Source organism: Hypanus sabinus, chromosome 9 (genome assembly GCF_030144855.1).
Source record: "Hypanus sabinus isolate sHypSab1 chromosome 9, sHypSab1.hap1, whole genome shotgun sequence".
Taxonomy (NCBI): domain Eukaryota; kingdom Metazoa; phylum Chordata; class Chondrichthyes; order Myliobatiformes; family Dasyatidae; genus Hypanus; species Hypanus sabinus.
The window spans coordinates 147695559-147711556 of record NC_082714.1 but is presented as its reverse complement, the minus strand read 5'-3'; the positions used below and the strand labels follow the sequence as shown (position 1 = coordinate 147711556).

Sequence of the window (15998 nt, the reverse complement as noted above, 5' to 3'; positions counted from 1 at the left end):
TGTTATTTTGCATCAAACAGTGCTGGGGGCAGCCTGCAAGAGTCACCATGCTTCTGGAGCCAACATAACTCACTAACCTTAACCATTTGTGAAAAGAGGGAGGATTGACCTTAAGTTATGATGGCAGTAGGTGGCGACTTCTTTGTTTGCATCTTCAGAAACAGCTCTATTTCCATCTTTAATATCTCTATTTTTCCCTCTCCGGGTTCTTTTGAAGACCCTGACCTGAGGTTACACACTGACTTGGGTTCTTTGCAGGAATGGAACCCGCTCTCAGGGTTTCACAACTGACTGTTATTCAGCACACCAAGGACGTGGCCCAAGAGCTTAGCTTGCCTTTGGAGGCCCGAGATCTCATGGCTCAGGAGACTGGCAGATCGAAGGTTGGTGTTCTGGCAGGAGATCGGTGTGTCATGGGAGTGGGAAGATCTCTGGCTGTATGCCCACAGACTTGAGATCTTTGGGCCTAGAGCTCGGAAAAAGCAACACAATGGACTTTTAACATTGTAAACCAGTGAGTTTGTTATGTCTCCCCTCTCGCTGTGAAACAGAGGCAGTTCTTTATCCCCTATTAGGGGGAGGGAGGAAGAGAGAGAGAGAGACTGTGCTATGACTCTGACATTTGAAACCTTTGACACAAGAGGACCTGTGTGGACTTAAGGTGGATAAGTCAGCTGGGCCAGATGGGCTACCTCTCAGAGTCCTGAGAGAGGTTGCTGAAGAGATAATGGATGCATTAGTCATAAATTTTCAAGAATCACTTGAGTCTGGCATGGTCCCAGAGGACTGGAAGATTGCAAATGTTACTCCACTCTTTAAGAAGGGAGGAAGGCAAAGGAAAGGAAATTATAGCCCAGTTATCCTAACCTCAGTGGTTGGGAAAGTGCTGGAGTCTATTATTAAGGATGAGGTTTCGAGATACTTGGAGACTAATGATGAAATAAGTCAAAGTCTGCATGGTTTCTGTAAAGAGAAATCTTCCCTGACAAATCTATTAGAGTACTTTGAGGAAGTAACAAGCAGAGTGGTCAAGGAGAGGCAGTGGGTGACATTTACTTGGATTTTCATAAAGTTTGATAAAGTGCCTCACATTAGGCTGCTTTACAAGATAAAATCCTATGGTGTTATAGGAAAGATACTGGCCTGGATAGTGGAATGGCTGACAGGCAGGAGGCAGCCAGTGGGAATAAAAGGGGCCTTTTCTAGTTGGCTGCCAGTGACTAGTGGTGTTCCTCAGGGTCAGCATTGGGACAGCTGCTGTTCACATAGTTTGTCAATGATTTAGATAATGGAATTGATGGCTTTGTGGCAAAGTTTGCGGATGATATGAAGATAAGTGGAGGGGTTAGTAGTGCTGAGGAAGCAAAGCAATTGTAGCAGGACTTAGACAAATTGGAAGAATGGGCAAAAAAGTGGCAGATAGAATACAGTGCTGGGAAATGTATGATAATGCATTTTGGTAAAAGGAACAATAGTGCGGACTATTATCTAAATGGGGAGAAGGTTCAAACATCGGGGTGAAGAGAGAGTTAGGAGTCCTTGTGCAAAGCTCCCAGAAGGTTAATTTACAGGTCAAGTCTGTGGTAAAGAAGGCAAATGCAATGTTGGCATTTATTTCAAGGTGAATAGAATATAAAAGCAAGGAGATAACGCTGAGCCTTTGTAACACATTTGTCAGGCCGCACTTGGAGTATTGTCAACAGTTTGGGGCCCCATATCTCAGAAAGGATGTGTTGTCATTGGTGAGAGTCCAGAGGAGGTTCATGAGGATGATTCTAGGAATGAAGGGGTTAACATATGAGGAGTGTTTGGCAGCTTTGGGCCTGTACTCACTGGAATTTAGAAGAATGTGGTGGTGGTGGGGGGGGGGGGGGGGAACCTCATTGAAACCTACCGAATGTTGAAAGGACTGGATAGAGTGAATGTGGAGAGGATGTTTCCTATGATGGGGGTATCCAGAAGTAGAGGGCGCAGCCTCAAAATTTAGGGGGTGACCCTTTAAAAATGGAGGTAAGGAGGAATTTTTTTAGCCAGAGTTGGTAATTCTGTGGAATACTCTGCTATAGACTGTGGTGGAGGCCAAGTCTGTGCATATACTTAAGGAACTTGATCATCTTCTGGTTGGCCAAGGCATCAAAGGATATGGTGAGAAAACAGGTGTATGGGGTTGAGTGGCACCTGAGATCAGCCATGATGGAATGTCAGAGCAGACTCGATGGGCTGAATGGCCTAATTCTACTCCTCTGTCTTACGGTTTTATGGTCTTATGGTGACCCAAAGTAAATTCACACAATCACAGGGAGAACATATGACTTTTTACAGGTAGTGGTGGGAATTGAACTTCGATTGATGATTGCTGGGCTGTAAAGCAATGCGCTCACTGCTAGATTACTGTGCCAACCCGACTACTGTCAAATTCACCCATGAAATGGGGTCTTCAATGATGTAAATGCTCCTGAAAATAATCATGGCAGCATTTATATTCTCTGAGACAGTACAGTGATATTTGCAATGATGTATTTATGAATTATCCAGAGATAACCTGCGATGCCCTTTCCAAAAAAATTAATGGAGTAAGTCTGAGATTAACAGGAGTTACAGACTGAACAATTGACAGCCTATTGTTGATGTAGTGTAATAAGAAGTTTCACCAGAGAGGAGTGAAATATAGTATAGAAAACAAACTGATACTGTTCACATATGATTCAACTTTATTTTTGTCTCACATAATTAAGCTTTCAATTACTCCTTACTTAGAAGGATTAAAATCTGTTCATTCTTAGTATGATTTATATCTGACATTGATTAAGTTGTTATAGATTTGTGCCTTTTAATTCTCTTCCTCCCCACCCCCCCCCCCCGAGGCTGCTTTGAGATTTAAAAATAGAAAAGAATTAGAATAATAGAACAACATGAAAGTAGGATTGGCACCTGCTATTTTGAAGAAATACATTGTTTTGGAGAGCTTATTCACAATAACTACATGACAATGGCAAACACAGTGGGCTTCTGTCAGTTAATGGGGGCATCCACAAAGGACAAACACTAATTGAGAAAATAACCAGGATTCTCTTCGTTTACTTGGGACTTAATTGGGGCAGGAAGTTTTTGCTGAATGGTTTCTAACTACTTTTACATATAACCCATAAGGCATTATGTAAACAGAAAAGAATGCTTAATCAAACAACACATTTATATTATTACTCAAATATTACATAAATATCAAATACACAACACTCATCCCTGCTTAGCTGTAGAATGCATCTCAAATTATATGTATATAGTTGACCAGAGGGTAACACTGTCTAGAATGTATATGGCCAAGTGGATAAGGCATTGGTCTAGTGATCTGAAGGTGGCTAGTTCGAGCCTCAGCTAAGACAGTGTGTGTCCTTGAGCAAGGCACTTAACCACACATTACTCTGTGACGACACTGGTGCCAAGCTGTATTGGCCCTTGTCTTTCCCTTGGACAACATCAGTGGTGTGGAGATGGGAGACTCGCAGCATGGGCAACTGCCGGTTCCCTAGACAGCCCTGCCCAGGCCTGTGTCCTGGAAACTTTCCAAGGTGCAAATCCATGGTCTCTTGAGACTAACAGATGCCTATACTGTATATACAGTATGCTATATAATACAACTACTCTATGGACATACACAGCATAGTAAATTTACATTGTCCCATTTACATAGAACCTAGAAATCTACAGCACATTATAGGCCCTTTGGCCCACAATGTTGTGCTGACCATGTAACCTACTCTAGAAACTGCCCAGAATTTCCCCAGTGCATAGCCCTCCATTTCCAAGCTCCATGTAGCAATTTAATTGCTGTGGAGGATTTCTTACCTTTGTGGAATGTCTTTCCTGACAAGGGGGTTGGGGGTGTCACTCTGCTTGCCTCTTGATATCTGTGACGGAGAAACAATCTCATGTTCTGTAGCCTCCTTCGTGGTAGTTGCAAGAATTGACTCTGGGACTGCAGGTAGTGATTTCGACAGCTCTGGACAACTTGCATCTGGATGCTTTGGCATCCAGAACAGTGTGGCAAGCTGCTTTATCTTCTGATCTGTCCCAGACCACCAGAGAAAGCTTCAATTTTGACTACGCTTAGATGACTGGCATGTATCTCCTCTAACACTTTGGCTCACAGCTTGAATGGCAGAACTCTCAATCTCCACAAAAGGCAACCCCTGTCAAGGGCAAATTCATCCGGCACAGGTAAAAATGGGGAATCTGGGACTTTTGCTGCACATTCCTGACATTTTGGGTGGCCATGTAGACCTGAAATTGTGTGGGGCCATTTCTGGTGACCCTTTGGATTATCTATGATGTAATAGGGAGACTTTGATATGAATTAGGAATACATCAAGAGGAATGTCCTAGTTTGTAAATTTTTTCAGATATATTTCCTTTTCCAAAGGTAAATGGGACAATCCATCAGTATTTCTGTGATTAGTTATCCTTTTGAACTCAATCCTGTAATTGTGTCCTCCAAGAAACAGAGCCCATCTCTGCAGTCTTGTTGCTGCTATTAGTGGAACATCTTTCCATTGACACTAGTTGATGATCAGTAACAAGGGTAAACTCTCTTCTGTACAAGTGCTGATTGCAAAGTTTTACACCACAAGCCAGACTCAAGGCCTCTTTGTCAATCTGTGTAATTTTTCTCTACGGCAATAAAGGAATGTGATGCAAAGTTTATGGGGCGTTCACTTCCATCACTCATAAAATGTGTCATGACTGCTTCTTTACCACAAGGTAAAGCAACACATGCAAACTTCAATGGATCATCTGGATCATAGGGCGTTAATACAGCATCTGATATCACCATCTCCTTTATCTTTAGGAAAGCCACCTCACACTTCTTTGTCCATTGTCATTTCTTCCCGATCTGTAGTAATTAGTTCAAGGGAAGGAGAATATTAACCAGGTTTGGCAGGTACTTTTTATAGTAATTGACAAATTCTAAAAAGGAGCACAGATGTGATATGTCCTTTGGCTTTTGGGCATCCACCATTGCTTGAATTTTCTCATCACACTTGTGTAAACCTTGTGCATCAATAGTGTGACCACAGTAAGTGATGCTTGGTTTAAAGAATTCACATTTGTTACATCATGCTCTGAGCCCGTAATTTTCTAATCATTTTAATACCGTCTTGAGGTTTTGGAGATCTTCCTTATCAACCTGACTCGCATCAAAAATGTCATCCAGGTAACACTGAGCACTTGGGCAGCCTTGCAGCACCTGCTCCATAGGTCTCTGACAGAGTGCAGGTGCAAATTCTACTTCAAAAATAAGCCTATTATAGTGATAAAGCCCTTTGTGAATACTTATCTTGAGAAACACATTGGAATCTTCTTCCATCTCCTTCTGTAATGAGGCCTCAGCTGAGTCCACTATGCTGAAGTGTTTTCCTCCAGAAAGGTTTGCAAAGAGAGCACCTCTCCTAGTTAGAGAGTTTTAATTTGTAGTACTTTCAGTACTGGGTTGATGGTGACCTTATAATCACAACCGATCCCAACAGAACCATTTGTTTTGGCTAATGGGACCTCTGGTATTGCCCATCAGTTCCCCTCAAAATTGGATTGAATTCCTTCAGCCTCCATGTGATCTAGCTCACTGGCTACTTTATCACGGATGGTATAAGGAACTGGACAGGGTTTCTAAAACTTGGCTGTGACAGTTTTGTTTAACACTAATTTTACTCTTGATTTGTTTTTGAGTTTTTCAATGCCATCCTTGAACACTGCTGCGGCATCATCCAGAACCTTTCTTAATTCATATTCAATTGACTCTGTTGCAGGGTGGAATAGATCTCCAGTCTTGTTGTAGTTGTTTCAACCAATCATGACTTCACAATGGTGGCTCTCATATTCTTACCACCTACAACCCCATATGGCTTGTTGGTTGTTGTATTTCACTGTTAGGAATGTCATTCCCATAGAAGTTATCTTTTCTCAAGTAAAAGTTCTTAGTTAGATATTTGCAGGGTTCAGTTCAGTATCTTTGAAATGCCATTCAAACTCATTTTGTGGAATAAAGGATACAGCCGAGCCAGTGTATAATTCCATTTTTAATTAGTTTGTCATTCACTTCTGGTTTAAGCCATATTACTTGTCTATTGTTAGTTTTCACATTGTAAATCTCAAGGCTACCCAATCCTGTGTCACTCTCATCATTATCATATTTACATCAACAGCATGCAGATTAGTGCTCTTCTTGAAACCACAAGTTATGCTTTTATCTTTTTCTCTTCCTTATGCAGTTCATTTATTTTTGTCTGCCCGGCATGCTTTTTGTATGTCTCCTACTTTGTTGTATTTTTTGCAAGTTTCGACTCTAAACCTGCATCGATCTGGTGTATGTGAGCCCCTGCCACAATGGTAACACAAGTTGTTTGGCTAGGAAGGCTTCAGTTTGGATATTGCGATTTTTTTCACACTGTTTTCATTCCTGACTGCAACTCGATTGCCTCTTTGTCCATGGCTTCCATTGATACAGCCATTTCAACTGCTCTTTTCAATATAAAGTGTTCTTCAGTTAGGACACATTTTTGTGTATTTTCTTGTAAGTTCCACAAACTGATCAATTTTTCAGTACATCATTTAACCCATAACTGAATTGACAAAGCTCAGACAATTTCTTCAGTTCAGCCACGTAAGCTGAAATGGACTCCCCTTCCTTTTGATTCCACATATGAAACCTAAAGCATTCTGCAATTAACAATGGTTTCAGTTCTAAATGCTCCTGCATTAGTTTCACAGAAGCTAATTTTGGCTGGCTTGGTTGAAGCAAATAGTGTCTTTTTATCCAATGCACTCAGCAAAACTGGCACTTCTTTTTCATTGGCTACTTCATGTGCTTCAAAATACTGCTCAATTCCCTCAGTATACAATGACCAGTTATCTCTTGTGCAATTGAACACATATATCTTTCCAATGTAGCTAGTCATTTCTGCTTTTTAAAAATTATTATCATTATCACCCACTACTCACTGTTTATGAATTCATGAATTTTGTCCATTTTCTGCCTTTTTTTTTTAACTGGAATGCCTCACTGTGCTTCAACAGGTAGGTATGTTTTAAAACTTACTCATCATAGCTGTTATGTTTTATAATTCCAAAACCTAAAACTAATTGAAAGAAAAACACGGAGCCAGGACACTTTTTGCCTACTTATTCTTTACTTTAGCGAGGTGCACACTTATGGCATGGTGGTGTAATGATGTACTGTATGCCATTCACATACTTATACATATAATCCATAACGAATTATGTAAACAAAGAATACTTAATCAAACAACATATGTACAATATTATTCAAACATTAAATTTACAACAGGTGGAGTTAAGGTATCTTGGTGGCACTGAGCAGCCTGTCACTTGTCTAGAGAACTAGGCACTGGCCTTACTGCCTACCAAACCTGTGTCACATCTGATGTGGAATGCTTGACATGGATATAAAAGACGGAAGTGACCCATTTTATCAGTAATAAGGCACTCTTCCATTCAGTAAGAATGTTACACATGGAAGGCATTTTTAAAAATGCAAGCTAGTGGGTAGCCAGAGGCTTTTACCAAGGGTGGAAATGGCTAATATAAGGAAGCATAACTTTAAGGTGTATGGAGGAAAGTATAGGGGGGAAGTAGGTTTGTCATATGTAATCTAGGTGTGTGGAACATGCTGCATGGTTGGTGGTAGAGACAGAACATTAAAGACATTTAAAAAGCACTTAGGTACATGGATGAAAGAAAAATGGAGAGCAATGAGGGAGAGAAGGGTTAGCTTGATTCTGGAATAGGTTAAAGGGTCAGCATGCCATTGTGGACCAAAGGGCCTGTGTTGTGCAGTATCATTATAGTTCAGCTAATAGCAACAATATTATGACACTGGTGGTGTAACTTTGTAGTTGTCCAAGATATTTCTTAAGTATGTAATATAACTGATTATGAAAAGTAAAATGATGTCATTTCTTGTAGAAGTGTTCAATTTTAAATGTACTGTCAATCCACTGGCAGACTTGGTTGACAGACTAACTAATGCAGAGAAAAATTATCTGAAGTGACAGAACACAGTGTGAATAACTCTTATATAGGTTCTCTCCAGAACTTCAGTCTTCATCTCTGTTGTTTTCCAATTTAAACATGAATGTTCTTCTTAGTTTTGACTGCAAAAGAAGACATATTATCAAGATGATAAGATCTTATAACATGGAAGTTAATGAACATCAATAATTATGCCTCCAACTCATTTCAAAAGTAATTAATGTTACCCAGTAATATTAAAATACAAATATTAATCACCATCCTAAATGTCAAAATACTTTATTATAAGTATCACCAATTTTTCTCCCACAAGTTTAACTACACCTGCTGCAACTACATTCAGTGACCACTTTGTTAGGTAAAGGAATGTTCTTCAGTTGTAGCCCATCCACTTTAAGGTTTGATGTGCTATGTGTTAAGAGATACTCTTCTGTACAGCACTGTTGGTTATTTGAGCTGCGGATGTCCTTTTGTCAGCTTCAACCTGTTTGGCTATTCTCCTGTCTTCTCTCATTAACAAGGCATTTTCACCCACAGAACTGCTGCTCACTGGAAGTTTTTTGATTTTCGCACCATTCTCTGTAAACTCTAGAGCAGTGTTTCCCAACCTGGGGTCCATGGCTCCTTGTTCAATGGTATTGGTCCATAGCATAAAGAAGGTTGGGAACCCCTGCTCTGGAGACCGTTGTGTGTGAAAATCCCAGGAGATCAGCAGTTTCTGAGAAACTCAAACTACCTTGTCCAGCACCACCAATAATTCCATGGTCATGGTCACTTAGATCACACTTATTCACCATCTTGATCAAAAAGATAGCTTTTATGGAGTGATTTACAGTTTAATTCTTTGTCAAATTTTATCTTATATGGTTACTGTGAAATTGCAAATTATCGACAAACTAGTCAAGAAGTGCACAACGCCTTCTTGTTCAACCTTCTTTGAAGTCCATTATAAAGAGCTTTACAGGACAGAAGAGACTAAGGTTTAGAAAGGGGATGCTAAAAGTTTTGGCTTTGGCAGCTGAAGACATTTTTTGCCATTGGAGGTGTGCAAGGGGCCAGAATTGCAACTATCTCTTGAAAGAACTACGGACGCTAGAAATCAGAAAACACTCAGCAGGTCGGAAATGCTGCCTGGCAGTTATCTGAAACGAAGGATGATAATTTTTAATTTGTGGTATCGCCATATAAATAGTTCCAGTACATCAGTGCAAACCCAAAGGCAGTCTGTAAATGTTAATAGATTGGGGTTGGAGCTGGATGATCGAAAAGTACATAGGGCAATGGCAAAAGCAACCAAGTCCCTAATTATTCTTCCATAATAATATCTTACTCTATTTGAAACTCCTATTTGTACAATATGATATCATTTGTGAAAGAACAAAGGTTCTGAGATCATACTTTTGAACTTGCTTTCCTTAAAAATTCCAAGTCAAAATGTGTAGTAAGTTGCCGAAGATTTCAGCAGTCACTGGGCTAAATAATTTTATTGAGAGTTTCAAAGTAAGAATTTAGTAGCATTAAATAGATTGCTTGTATCATATTGAACTAGAGGGGATACTTTCACTCAACTTCACTTGTCCCATCTCTGAACTGTTCTTACAATCCATGGACTCACTTTCAAGGACTCTCATGTTCTCGATACTTATTGTTTATGTATTTATTATTATTATCTATTTCCATTTGTACTTGCACACTGGTTGTCTGCCCTGTTGGGTGTGGACTTTCAATGATTCTATTATGATTATTGGATTTATTAAGTTTTCCCACAAGAAAACAAATTTCAGGGTTGTATATGGTGACAAAAATCTACTTTGATAATAAATTTACTTTGAGATTTCAACTTTGATCAGTTCCATATTTTTTGCCTCTTCTCCTTTTCAAGAAGATTCACTCCTAGGGGAGTTGACGGTGATTTACTCCCACTCCAGATTCTGAGGTGGTTGGTGTGACCAATGTTGGAAATACAGACTCTTTCCACAGATGGGCAGGAGAGTTTGTTGGTGCTCAGTTCCTTCCATAGATACACAGGCCCCATGGTTTTTGGTTGCATGGACTAATTCGCTTTTCATACCATGGAATTCTTCTCCAAGTGTCTTCCCCGAATGTCCGTTTTCATTTCCAGCAGGGGGCAGTAGTTGGCAACATGACCCTCTTGCTGGGGTTCCTATGTGGACACTTATTGCAATGAATTATCTCAATGAGCAATAAAGGCTGATTTTGTTCAGAATAAAACAGTAGCTTTTGTTAATTTGATCCCTTGAAATAACAACCAAACAAACTAAACTTCCTTTGCAATTATGATTGGTGCTCATCTATATCCGAATATACCTAGGTATAGTTACATCCAATGGCACCACCTATTGTAACCCATCCAGTATTACATCTGTACCCACATCTCTTAACAAACCTCCTGCTAAAACTGGCCAATCAGTCCTAGTGAAACTGTTGTAGCTACACACACTTCTGTTCTTTCTGAAGATCTACTATCGATGGCTAAAGTGGATAACATTAATAATTCAGTTAAGCAACCTAATATTGCACAAGTTGATGAATATAAATAATAATTCAGTTCCACATATAAATAAGGAAGAACCTTGGGTGACCACTTATTTTTGCCAGCACACTGTCAGGGCTACTTGTCAGTGGCTTCCCTCCTCCCTACCCCATCCTGAGAATGTAGATGAACAAAATTAAATTACTAAGATGAAGAAATTCACCAGGTTGTGTGCTACTTGTTTGCAGAGAGAGCAAAGGTCTCAGGTTTGAGCTCTTATCTGCGCTGAGTGCTCTCTCACCATTTGATTGTGAACAGGATGGGGCCAGAGATCAGCTGATTGGATGAGAGATAGAAGCAGACTGAGATGTGTCTTTGACAGGAGAAGAAAACTGGTTCATCACTGTCTTAGTGTTTCCGGCATGCCTCAAGGTTCTCACCCTTTCGGAGCACCCACAATTGCCTCACTAAATACACTTTGTTTTGCCTGCTGCTGAGTCCTTTTTGGGCTTGTTGGAGGTGGATATAGAAGGTAATATTAATTTTCTGCTTTATCATCAGAAATTAGATCTGTAAGAGACAATCATTCCCTGGGTGGGGAGGGTGATGACAACAAGCATCCCATACACTCACTAGTACAGCTTTTGAGATGGGCGTTTACAACTCCTAATCTTTTCAAAGATGTGCAAGATAGTGGTGATCTGTCCCTCACACAAACACACCTGCATCTGGACCCCTTGATGTGGAAGGATGGACAGAAATGTTCCACGTGATTCCACCCAAAATTAATCTTATAGATTAAAATCTTGTCCAATCTAGGCTTTGCTCTGTTTTCTATTCCCCACCAGGGATCCCATCCTCTATCTTGCACCTTAAAAGGACCTTGAGGGTCAATAATATTTCAGTATTGCTGAAAAAAATCTATAATAGTTTCCAATGATAAACAATGTTTCAAAATGAACTGCATGGTAATCCATTCATGGTAAACCTCACCTCTTCTATCAGTTCAAAGTTTAAACTAAATTTATCATCACCATATACATCTCTGAGATTTATTTTTTGTGGGCATACTCAATAAATCTATAGAATAATAACCATAGCAGAATCAATGAAAGACCTCATAACTCTGGTGTTCAAGCAGAGTGCAGAAGACCCCATGCTGTGCAAATACAAAAAGAAAGAAGTAATAATAATAAATAAATAAGCAATAAATATTGAGAACGTGAGATGAAGAATTCTTGGAAGTGAGTCCATTGATTGTGAGAACCTTTCAATGATGGAGCAACTGAGCTTGAGTGAAGTTAATGAAAAATTCCAAATTATTCTTTGAACATTAGTCTGAAGTTGAAATGTTGTTCCTTCTTTTTAGGCTGGGGCTCTTCATTTTGGAGTGGAGGAATGACCTCCTCAATGACATCTAAAAGCTTCTCCAGGTGTGCACCCATTGGTACTGCTTTCTGCAGAGAGGACCTACAGCAAGGAAGATACAACCCAGAAAGGAGCTTAAAGGGACAGGAATGGAAATACCTTTCCCAATGGAGGCCTCAGGGGTGGGGTGCAAATCAGGTGGATAATTGAGAATCATCAAGATAAAAATTGGTGGGTTATACTGTATTTCTCATTGGCCAGCTATTCCTAAAGCACGTAACACAACATTCTAAAATCTAGCTGTGTGCTGTATGAATTCATGTTTAGTATTGTTACGAATTCCCGTAACTGGATTACTTACCAGCAAAGATAGAGAGGTCCGTTGAAGTCTGATGGTACTATTTTTAAAAGTCTTTATTTATAAAGGGGCACAAAAATAAGATTAACACAAACATTCAGATAATATACGTCGTCAATACTCAATCTAAAAGCGCAGGTATAATAATAATCATCAATAAGAAATAGCTCGATCGTTTGTCTAGGGGGATAATATATTGTCCGATGGAAATATAAAAGTCACTCAGTTCCTGCAGGCTTCAGCCTTTGGGGACCGCTGGGCTGACACTTGTTGGAGAGAGAGAGATTTGTGAGAAAAGAAACTTGCCCGGGTCTTTTATGAAGCAAATCCGTTGAATCAGGGAAGCTGGTTCCCCGTGGTTAGTTCAAGAACATCAGTTCTGTGGTACCCACCACCGGCCCCCAGGCGAGGGAACCAAACGCATGTGGCTTCCCGCTACTACGGGCTTGTTAGCGTTTCTTCTGGTGCGTCTGAAGGGGGTGTTCCCCCAGACCCTCCTTTATACTTCCTCACGGGGTCGCAGGTGTCAATCAGGTTGGGATGATGCAATCTCTCTCTCAACCAGCCCACTTTGCCCGAGGGCTTGCACGTAGCATAGTCCCCAATCCACAAACATGGTCTCCAGGAGACAATGGCCAGGTCTCTCTCATTTCCTGGGTCCTCTGAGCCAACCCAATAATGCTCTTGCGATTCTCACAAAGGAGGGGGCTCCCCCACCCCTTCGGCCCCTCAGAGCTGTGGTGCATTCATAACAGTATATTGTCAGAGTCATTCATAAAATTTCATATTTCATACCTATCACTCAGGTATGGAATATGAAATTTTATGAATGACTCTGAGAATTAGTATAATTACCAATGAGTACATAATTTAGGATAAAGATCAATGAATTCTTACCCTTCTGGAACCAACTCCGGAAGACTGGAATCTTTGTTTTCTGGAATACTTGGACTGTATTGTGAAGAATGTTCATGCACAGGTTGGGCTGGCTTACATTTTCTAAGTCGTCTTCCTCTCTTGTATGCGGCTATAAGTAAGCAAATTATTACATGTAGATATTTCGAAGGCGGTTTGTCATGACTCAAGTGTAGATGTTCAATTAAACTGCAAATAATAGGAATGAAGACAATGAAAAAACACTCATGGAGTCTTCAACTCAGATGTAAATATGAATCTAGTCCCCCCAATTCTGGCCAATTTTATCCCACTTGAAAGTAATTGAAACAGAAATGAAAATGTATTATATAAAAATCTTAGACTCAGGAATATCAACAAATATCAAACAAAAATATCAACTGAAACTGCTCTATTAATCCATAAAAGGATTATGCAGTGATGTTTTAGAGAGAAAACGTATTTAACTTTAAATTTAATAAATATTGTACTTAGGTGTAGTGTTATTGAGGTAGAATGTATTTGAGGTTTAATATAGATTTTCTTAAATCAGCACAGAAATTGATACAGCAAAACCTGATAGAATTTATATTTTAATACATCTATTTTATTTTAACCCTCTTGAAACAGAGTAGAGATTACGTGGGCTGATATAAACTATTTCAGCAGGTGACTGGATGAAGAGCACAGATATTTTCAGTACTTTTTAGATTACTTTTAATTTCTTTATTTTTGTGACCAATATCACAATAATTCTGTTGATAACCTGTCTAATAACTCTCACCGATGTTATATGATTGGCAGCTTTCAAGAAATGTAAGCAGCAACAATTAATTCTAACAAGAAAATTATGTATCGCCCCTTTCCCAAGGTTTTAGCTGTGACTCATTTGGTAGTCTCTTGCCATGGCATTAGAAGTTTCTGAGTTCGAATCTCACGCTGGAGATTTCAGTAGACAAATCTATGTTGGATGTAGTAGACTACATGCTGTCTGAATATGTCTCTGTAAAACTGAAATTATTATTCCCTTGTTGTGAGTTACCAAATCCTTGAACCAATACCCTTCATTTCAATATAGATCTATAATCCTTTAAAAGTGGTGTCACAGATACTGTAGATAGGGTCGTAAAGAGAGCTTTTGGCACATTGGCCTTCATAAATCACGAGTAGAGGAGCTGGGATGTTATGTTGAAGTTATGTAAGACATTGGTCAGGCCTAATTTTTCTGTGCAGTTCTGGTCATCTACATTGAGGTGAACTACATATACCTGTCTGGACACGCCCCCTGCTGACTGCTCCTGTGGCTCCTCCCACAGACCCCTGTATAAAGGCGATTGAGGCCTGAGCCCGGCCTCTCAGTCTCCAGGATGTAATATGGTGGTCAACCACTGCTTGTTCCTTTTTCCAGTCAATAAAAGCCGATATCCCGCCTTTACATCTCAGAGAGAGTTATTGATGGTGCATCATACATACAGGGAAGATTGTGGAGAAAATGAAAGAGTGTGATTGAAAGAGTGTGGAGAAAATTGACAGGGATGTTGCCAGGACTTCAGGACCTGGGTTACATGGAGAGGATAAATAGGTTAGGACTTTATTTCCAGGAGTGTAGAAGATTGAGGGGAGATTTAAAGTAAATCTCCCTTCCATCTTCTTCTATTCCCCATTCTAGCCTCTTACCTCATCTCATCTGCTTATCACCTCCTTCTGGATCCCCTCCTCCATCCCTTTCTCCTATGGTCCACCCTCCTCTTCTGTCAGATTCCTTCCTCTCTACTACACCTGTCTTCATCTGTCATCTTCTAGCTATCCAATAACGTCTTTCCCCTCTCCCAACCTTCTTATTCTGGTATCCTCCCCCTTCCTTTGCAGTTTTGAAGAAGGGTCTTGACCTGAAACGTTGACAGTTCATTCATTTCCATAAATGCTGCCTGATCTGCTGAGTTCCTGCAGAATTTTGTGCAAGTGCTTTAGACTTCAAGCACCTGCAGACTTTCTTCTGTTTATGGTTTGCTATCTTTTTGGTTCATTGAGGTCCAGACTTGATCATATTACCTGACTAATAATTCAGAGACCTGGACTTATAATCCAAATGGTGATGAAATTCTACCAGTATTTGTAAATCCGAATTCAATTTAGAGAAAAAAGACAGTAAGTCTGGAGTAACGAGCGGGTAAAAGAATTTTAAAAAACTGGCATGAATAGAGTTGGCCTCTTCTCTCAATCAATGATCTTCCAGCAACTCCACCTCAATGCCTGAACAGTTGAATGATGTGGATTCAGAAGCCCAGCAAGGCTTCATACCTTCTGTCCTTGAAAACTGTCTCCGAGCAGAGGGCATGGCCTGGGAGTTGGGTTCTCTGATGATGGGATGCTGCTTTCTTGTGACAGCTCTCTATTTTCCAATTGAACAGGCACAAACAATTTCATGGTAGGATTAATGGGATACCATCTCTTTCCCAGTGCCCTAGCCCACACTTATTCCTTAACTCACATTACAAAAAAAAACAAATTAACTAGCAGTTTATAACATCAGTCCTTCTGTGTGTATAATGACTGTCACTTTCCTAATACAACTGTGACTAGATTTTCAAACTAATTTATTAGCTGTAAAATGTTCTGGGGACATTAAAATAGTTGAAGTAATATTTTGTGATAGTGTATTCTTTGTTAAATGTTATGAGGTTTATTTTAATTTCACTGAACAGAAGGAAAGATTTGAAAGGTTAATTGATCTATCCGCTCTTCAATTCCTTAGTTCTAATTTACTGTTAATATCTTCATTTGTGTAACTTTCAATAGTGCCATGGTTCAATTTAATATTAGGTATACAACCTAATG

At 39.8% G+C, this 15998-nt stretch overlaps 1 protein-coding gene across 1 annotated transcript in view; it reads right to left on the bottom strand.

Annotated features, from left to right (window-relative positions):
- Positions 1-13055: 13055 nt before the first annotated feature.
- The window catches only part of LOC132398940 (uncharacterized), a 98750-nt gene continuing 95807 nt past the window's right edge, over positions 13056-15998 (bottom strand). The window contains exon 16 of the mRNA XM_059978776.1: positions 13056-13293. Within this exon, the coding sequence (XP_059834759.1) occupies positions 13160-13293 (134 nt within the window). The 3' untranslated portion in view covers positions 13056-13159. The remainder of the gene's footprint in view (positions 13294-15998) is intronic.